At 38.4% G+C, this 9,075-nt stretch overlaps 1 protein-coding gene across 1 annotated transcript; it reads right to left on the bottom strand.

The window, feature by feature from the left end:
• Nucleotides 1-8,416: 8,416 nt before the first annotated feature.
• LOC141487496 (uncharacterized) lies at nucleotides 8,417-9,075 on the bottom strand. The gene is made up of 2 exons (XM_074186583.1): nucleotides 8,897-9,075; nucleotides 8,417-8,837 (listed from the first exon to the last, which is right to left on the bottom strand). The coding sequence occupies exons 1-2, from the start codon at nucleotides 9,073-9,075 to the stop codon at nucleotides 8,417-8,419; spliced, it is 600 nt and encodes a 199-aa protein (XP_074042684.1).

The following is a 9,075-nucleotide window of genomic DNA, read 5'->3' as shown; positions in this document are numbered from 1 at the left end:
AAGAATCTAGTCAATTCCAATGGTGGTGGTAGATCTCCAAAACTATCGAAATATGTAACTTCTTTCCCAATTTTTTATATGCTACCCAATGTGTTCCTGGTCCATTTATTCCATCTAAATTTACAATAGCTGTCTCGTTTTTTCTTGGACCTGAAGAGGGTAATGTGTCACGCATAAAAACACCACGAAAATGTGGAATTTTCATTTTTTGTGCATAATATGTGAGATCGAAGTCGGTGAGAGGCCTCTGAGGTAGGGGAACAACTAGTTTTTTGTTTTGTTTGTGAGTTTGTATGGTTTAAAATATAGTCCTAAACCTTTACGGTACGGTTTAAGGTATATTCCACTACCGCTGAATTTACAGCCTTGGTAATGCCAGCAGCGGCTCCAGCCAAACTCCCTAGTGCGGATAGTCCAGCAAAAATTGGTATCTATGGTAAAAGTCCACCGATTTTGGGAATAGGAATTATGCGTTGTGTGCGGATTTTCTTCTTTCCACCGGCAGCTTTGAGGTATTTACGTGCCGCCTGCAATGCTACAGTGATAGCTTTTTTGTTATTATTCGTCACAAATTGATTTCCGCCAGCTTTCTTCAATACATTTCGCACTTTATGAACTATCCCAGCACCAAATGCAACTTTTCTTATTTTATTTTTTTTCGTTTGTTTCTTCTTACTTTTTTTCTATTGGTGCAGCTACAACCCATGCCCATATGTCTTTTTGTTTTCATAACGTTGGTGACAAGTAATGCAGCTGCTCTTTCCCCAATACTCGCGTCTTTCGATTCAACCCTATCCCAAGCGCTGTATTCAAGTTCTTTGTCGGCTAAATGTCTTGCTGCAAGATCGGATGGATGCTTAAAATATTGAATATCGTGGTTTTTGCATTCAGTATCTAATTTATTGATTCCAAGATCGTTGCGAGCTAAACGTTGTTTCTATTTTGTACGAGGTCCACAGTATTGATAACCTCCGGGTATGTGTAATTCGAACGGAAGTTTGTTTATCAAATCATTAAAAAAACCACAACCTATTTTAATTTTAGGATCACTTTCAATACGTCCGTATCGTTTGATGGTACACATTGAAATGATTAAGCTAATATAACATTTATATAGTATCCAACCACGGCACGATGCGCATTGTAAAACAGAAAGAAAAGTTTGCTGTAGATAATCTAGATGAGAAATTTGGGTGTGGATTGAATGGACAGAGAGTCTTCAGACATGGTCCACTACTGCCATCATCAGTTCGAGGACTCATTATAGGACCTTCAAATTGTGGAAAGACGAATGCAATGATATTGCTATTAACACATCCACAAGGACTGAGATTTAGAAATGTGTATCTCTATTCGAAATCACTCAATCAACCTAAATATCAGTACTTGCGAAATGTGTTGGAAACTATAAAAGAATTAGGCTTTTATACATTCAGCAATAATGCAGAAATTGTGTAACCCTCCGATGCTGAGCCTAATTCTGTTTTCATTTTCGATGATGTGATATGTGAAAAGCAGGATATTATTAGATCATATTTCTGTATGGGACGTCATAAGGATGCTGATTGTTTTTGTCTCGCACAGACATATTCACGGGTGCCTAAACAGTTAGTGCGTGACAATACAAATTTCATCATAATGTTCAAACAAGATGAGACGAATTTACATCACATTTATTCAGATCATGTATCACCCGATGTAACATTCAAACAATCCCAATTGATGTGTGTTAAATGCTGGGAGGACCAATATGGATTTCTAGTCACTGATAAGGATAGAAAAATAGATGAAGGTAGATATCGCAAAGGATTCGATAGTTTCATATACCCATGATCTTGTTATTCATATTTATTCGATCACTGAATATTGTAGAGGTCACTTCATCAGCGAATTAAGCTATAATTTAAAAAGACAATATGAATACGAAAAATGATTCTGAAAATAAAAACTATGAAATGAATTTGAAACGTCAACTAGTTGAGACAACAGAAGCTGTCAGACAAAAATTCAGTTCTATCAAGAATGATAATATTGAAAATCGTATGACACTCGAAAAATTGTATGAGCCCATAACGAAACCATTGAATGTTTTATCATCAAAAGCTACTTCACAATCATCAGTGTTATCGTCAAACAATGGAAATGTTCAATCTACTTCAATTATTCCCATGAGTACTCCAATAGGGAAAAAACAATATTTTGGTAATGTATCATCTGTGAATAGTGACACGAGCACACTTCAAGACGATATGAGAACAACTCTATTCGAAACACCATCATCGTCCCATATCGATTCCACGAATCCTGACTCTTCACCTAATATGAATGAAAGTCGTGAACATGTTTTGGTGAAACATTTGAATAATGTAAAATCTAGAAATTCAGCATATGATAGAACATTTGGTGTACGTATGGATCCTATTACACAAAAGCTAAAAATGGGAAGTCTAGAGGTACGATTCAAAGATGGAAACATTTCATTTTGGAATGCTAATAAAGTGAAAAAATATGAATGTGCAGGTAGTCCAGACTTGTATGATATGATCTTTTTGAAGAATAGGTGATGATAATGAAGAAATTCTTCAAGTATATTCCAAAATATTGAAAATAACGAATGCTCCATATAAACAATATAATTTGAATAATGGTTATAAAAACACAGATTCTAAAAAAATTGAGGATCCACTACAAAAACACACTTTTGTCTATTTTCCACTATATTTCATTATTGTTGACCGGTTTCGGCTATTATACCATTTTCAACCATGGCTATTATACCATGGTATAATAGCCGAAACCGGTCAACAATAAAGAAATATAGTGGAAAATAGACAAAAGTGTGTTTTTGTAGTGTATCCTCAGTGAACATGAATTTCCACAAAATAAACAAGTCGTCAATCGAAGAAGTCTAAAAAAATTCGTGAAGTAATCAAACCTCTATTAGACTCGCCACAATATCCAATAAAAAGTAGAATTGGTGGAGCACTCAAACGAATGAAAATGGAGAAAACACATAATTCTAAACCTGTGAATTATGTGTACTGGAATTCACCGAAAGAGTTAGTTTCTCGCCTACGACTATTGGTAGCTTCAAAGTCAGCTGGTCATACAGGACATGACAATGAAATAATTTCAATAATTGCAGAATTACGTGAAGAAGGTATAATATATTAACATATTCACATGTAATGATCACTGTCACATCATCATTCAATGCAGTAACATTATCACCTATTCTCTTTAATCATATTGAAATAGAATGACTAATGAAATAAGTGATGTCAAACGACAAGTTGTTAATGAGTTACATAAACCTGCAAGACGCAATTTTCGTAGAAGAATAACCACCATCAAAGGTTTTGCAGATCTATGGCAAATAGATTCAGCTGAACTGCAACCTTATGCAAAAAGTAATAAAGGATACCGATATATACCGATATATATCTGTGGACTGTAGCAGTTAAAGATAAAACTGGTAGTACAGTAATTAATGCAATGAAACATGTACTAAAAGAAGCCAAATACTCCCCCAAACACACACAAAGCGATCAAGAGAAAGAATTTTTCAATAAGAGCTTTTCATCTCTCATGCGAGAATATAATATCAATCATTATTCAACATTTAGCACAAAAAAGGCAGCAATAGCAGAAAGAGTGATTCGTACAATAAAGGGGTGGCTCTACAAGGAATTTTCGATGAGAGGTCACCACAAATGGCTTGATATTCTTCCAACTATAACTAGTAGATATAACAATAAAGTTCATCGTACAATAGGTATGGCACCCATTAATGTTGATCCATCAACAAGATTGATATTCAAAGGTATCAATGGAGTTGGAGTAAAACAAAGTAAACCCAAATTCCGATTGAATGATATTGTACGAATAAGCAAATACAAAAATATTTTTGAAAAGTCTTACACTGCGAACTTTACCACGGAACTCTTCAAGATTGTTAAATTCAATAAAACCTTCCCCACAACCTATAATCTTGAAGATATGAATGAACAACCTATCAGAGGATGTTTTTACGAAGAAGAGTTTTTGCGAACCGAAAATCCTGACGTATATCTGATAGAGAAAGTGCTGAAGAAAAGGAAAAATTAAGTATATGTAAAGTGGTTAGGACTTCCTAGTGAACAGAATTCTTGGATTGATGAATCAAATATGCTTCAAATGTATCCAATAATGTATTGATGAATGAAGTAATGGTTAAGTTCATTATTGTTTTCATTTTATTATATGTAAGTGAATTGAAAAAATATTGCAGCGGTAAACATTGCCCCAACCATTCGCAATGTTCTGTGTATACCAAACTAAATTAATTGTATACTCCATTCCCGCTTAAAATTTTTTTCAACTCACAATATTGAGAACACAATATCATTCCCAAAACTAATCGCTGTCACTTTGAAATGCTTTCTCCAACTCTTTTCGCCAATTATCTCTCACTGATAATGCCGTCTCATAGAGTCGAGTCGACTCCTCAATCTCAGCCTATGCTTGCATTCTCGAATGTTGATTGAATTTGTTATCTTTCATGATTTTTGAACGTAGTTCATCTGCTTCTTTGCTCATGTTAGCCAATTCAATTTTCGCTAATGCAATCTTAGCATCTAATGCTTGAAGAGTGTCCTTATTGACACTAATAGCTTGCTCACTCTTTTCATGTTCAGCAATAGCCATTTGCGCCTTTACAAGACCGCATTTCGCTTTCTTTTTCATATCTCCAAACCGAAGTAATGGAGTGAAAGAAGATAGCGATTCAGTCATAAAATCACCCTTCATTTCTTTGGGTTCACATTTTGTCTTCCTCTTCGATATGTCACTTTTCGTTGTGGGCTTTTTCTCCCGCAAACCACTTTTCGATTGTTTTTTTTCTTTCAACTCAGTAACAATCGATGAAGATGCATTATTAACCTTCCTTTTGATAGTTCTGGATTTCTTATCAACACCAAGGGAGGGGGGTAGATGAAGGGTGTTTGGATGATGATGATTGTGAAATGATTGGAGTTTCAACGATAATTTGTTGAATTGGTTCCGGCACATCTGCGAAGTTAACGAAGTCGCTAATATCAAAATCACTTATCGAGTCTTGAGAGTGTAAATGTAATACTGGAATATTTTCAAAATCAGTGTGATCGATATCAACAAGTGGTGAACCATCTTCAGCAATCAATAGTGGCATGGAGCTCATGATAATGAGTATTTAGGTTTGGGGGAATGATATGTGATAGCAATAGAATGTGGATAGGAAAGGTGATGATGTTACTGATATTTTACCTTTTATAGAAGAAAATAAACTAGCGCATGCGCTCTTTCGTCAACTAGCCCACTCTTTCATCGACTAGAGATGCCATATCCTTCTCTCCCACTTAAAACGAGTCAAGTGATAGGTGGGAGTCGTACCACTTCCGTTTCCTATTCAATCGTATAAGTCGACTTGCGATCCTGAAGTTCATTCATTCACTCTCTACAACTGTGAGCGAACAACAACAAGATGAATTCTGCAAAAATAAATGCTGCATTAAATAGAATATCTGCTGTTGATGAAAACAATTGGATAGACGAATCAGATGATGAGGATGTCAATGTTCCGCTAGAGGAAGTGATAGTTGAAGCAGAAGATGTTGGAGTCGATGAAGATGAGATAGACGAAGTTGAAAACGAGGCCAACCAAAGCGACGAAGATGATGACGTGATGGAGTTTGAGAGGGTCATGGATGAAGAAGGAGATGATGAAGGGATAGAAGCTGACACAACTGAAGGTGATGGTGCTTTGAGGATCGGTATGCGAACGCTCAACGTCAGTGAGACACTGGAAGATCCCTTGGATTTGTATTGTGCAATGGATGCATACGTATTGATCAGCACAATAGATGGAGAGAACAAAAAACTATGTTGGTGCTGCTTTCGGTTTTATTCGCATAGAAACAATAATGGAGGGTGGTATGCCCATGTCAACACCCACAACACTGTCTCAATTATGGAAATGGGACAGAATTGGTGTGAAGCTTGCGAGAGGCCACTAACAAACTTCACCCGAGTATCTACATGTATTATATGTAATAATGTCCAACCTGTGGCACAATAACCGTGGACCTACTGGTCAAAAAAAAACAACAGCCCTTTTCAGGGCTACATTATTCACACAAACGGTAGTAGTAGAATTCACAGATTATGTGATAAATGACTACTTTGACTAAAAAGTCGAAGTTAGGATTTTGTTTATCATTGAATATCTGTGCATATGATGAGTACTACTTTGACTGAAAAGTCGAAGTTGGTAATTTGTCAATCATTGAATATCTATACTTATGATGAGTACTATTTTGATTGAAAAGTCGAAGTTGGTAATTTCTCAATCATTGAATATAATGATGAGTACTACAGAGTTGGATGATGATACTTTCACATAAGTTTTGACTATAGTGTTAACCCATTTCTGATTGAAAGTATAATGATAGCTCTGGAAATAGTTGTTTATTGTCTTTAATTGTAGCCTTTAAAAGGGCTGTTTTTCCTATTAATCCTCACAATGGTATGGACTCATGCTCCTCATCATCAGAAACAATCATGATGATGTCATCATCTGACTCATCTGTATCTGATGATATACTGATGATGTCGTCCTCATATTCATCAGATTCATCTGAATCAGATGATATACTAATTATGGCGTCCGCATGATCATCTAGCTCGTTATCCTGTAGATCGTCTAACTCATCTACTTCCTCTTGCATACGTTCCGGGAAATCATCAGGAAGATCGTAGATGCGTTGCAGCATTTCTGCGAAGGTTGTACTGAAATGATCAAACGTAGAATCTATTTCATGTACCTGGATGGGTCCTGTACTCATCATAGAAGACTCTGGTACACTCATCGGTTCGGTGGTGGAATCAGCAATCGACATTGTGGAAGAATGATGTAGAACTGGGATTGATACTATATTTATATTGATAAAATGGAGGGAGTTGAAATGTAAATGTAGAACAATTCAATGTTTGAAATTCGAAAGCACCAAGAATAACGATGTTCATGAAAACTCTGAGTGATCATTAAGAGAAACTCTTAATGATTATTATGAAAAACTAAAAAGGGAGAGGGAGGAAGACACTGCCCCAGCCTCGCAGTGCCTCGTGTACACCAACCAAAAAGTGTGTACTCCGTGGAAGGAAAGGAAAGGAAAGGAAAGGAAAGGAAAGGAAAGGAAAGGAAAGGAAAGGAAAGGAAAGGAAAGGAAAGGAAAGGAAAGGGTGGGAGAAACAGGGAAACGATTACATATCGTCGTCGGAATTTAGGACATCATCGTCATCAATTAGGATGGGAAATGGAGGAGGACTGGGGATGGTAGAAGTCTGATATCGCCAGCGTCATCGTCGTCGTCGTCATCGTCATCATCTGTGGTGTCTCCAGGCGGTGGGTCATCCCATTCGTCATCCCATCCGTTGGGATCCGGATAATCCCCGTCCGATAGGTCAGCTTCATCACTCCCAGTGACATGCTGAACCTGCAACCTGTAGTCATTATGCATGAATTCGAAGGGAATGTCATGAGGTGCCGTTTTGGAGTGCACGAATTTTTCCTGTATAGATGCATAGTAAAGCATCTGAGGCTCCGGGACACTATAGGGCTCAGTAGTTGAATCAGGTTCCATGTTGGAGGTGGCTGATCAACTGAATATTCCAACAGATAATTCCTACTTTTATACTTTTGAAAGGGAGTGGGGAGAAGTTGGGATGAAAGAACTTGGAATTGAAATTGAAAAAAATAAAAATAATGAAAAGACGAAGTGAAGAAAAATGCTCCAACCATCGCATTGATCAATGTGTACCAAACCAAAACAATGTTCACCCTTTATTTACCTTCTTTTTTCATTTGTTTTTTTTTTTATTCTTAAAATTATAATTACAAACCTAAAACTACCATGCTACCTAATTATTCTAAAACTGTCCTAGGTGACCTAAAAACTATTTCTCTTTACTTAAAAATGTCTTAATAAATATGTTTAGTTCATTATTGAGCTCTATCGAAGAGGTCTCTGCCTTCCGCCTTTCTTTCAGAGATGTAGTCCTTCGATATAGCTCGGCCATCCCCAATAACAACTCGCGCCGTCGGCTAGCAATTTCATTCTCCTCCCAGGAAATGCTAGCCAACGCGGCCTCACTATTTCGTGAAGCGAGTGCAACATCCCTACACCTCTGTAGGAAAGTTTCCATCTCCTGGGGGTTAACTTCTCCGATAGGCTCCGGCACTGGTGGCACTTGTGGCGCGATCTCCCCGGCAGGCTTCGACACTGGTGGCACGACCTCCATGGCAGGCTCTGGTACCGGTGTAAGTTCCATGGATGTCAACATCGCTAATGGTGCGAATTGGGTGAGGATTTCACCTGGAGATTGCACCCTCGGCACCGGCTTATATGCCCTCCGTCTTTCCACTGCACGTCCCGAGACGTCCCGCACCGCACGAGCGGTGCGGGACGTCTCGGTGCGAGCCGTCCCGCACGAGCGGTGCGGGACGTCTCGGAGGATTCCTTTTGGCGGTCGACCAACTACCTGCATAAGGGTTAGTCCTATTGCATTTACTCCTATACCTTTGAATGGGGCCAACCTTTGCTGCAGGTTGCCGCTTGGCTTTGTTAACAACCCTGTCTTCCTGGAATGAGACAGGGCTGCGTGGCCACTGCACACCACCCGAAGTTGAAGCCTTCACCTCTTGGACCATCACCACCTCGTCTCCCTCAAACATGTCAGGGCCGCCCGGTCGCTCCACCTCAACATCCACAGGTATGATCGATGCCACAGCGTTGTAGATTTCCTGCGTGTAGTTTTCCATTCTGAAAATGTAAAATAATACAAAGTTAGTTGTTATAAAAAAGTAACATTGATAACTTACTCAAAATTCGCTTGTTGTAGACTGTAGAAGACTGCTGTAGTAGACTGCTGTTGTAGTAGATTGCTGTAGCTGGACTGCACTCGATGAGAAGACTTGTCGTACTGAATGCCGAGAAGTGCGCTCCTCGGGGTGTAGGCAGAAGTGGGAGTGGTGGGAGTGAGGTGGGGGCGTATAGACAT

This window comes from Leptinotarsa decemlineata, unplaced genomic scaffold (genome assembly GCF_025532065.1).
Source record: "Leptinotarsa decemlineata unplaced genomic scaffold, Ldec_3_MD MMD2_P_RNA_scaffold_2, whole genome shotgun sequence".
Lineage (NCBI taxonomy): Eukaryota > Metazoa > Arthropoda > Insecta > Coleoptera > Chrysomelidae > Leptinotarsa > Leptinotarsa decemlineata.
Note: the sequence above shows the minus strand (reverse complement) of the source record. Positions and strands in the feature narration are given on the sequence as shown.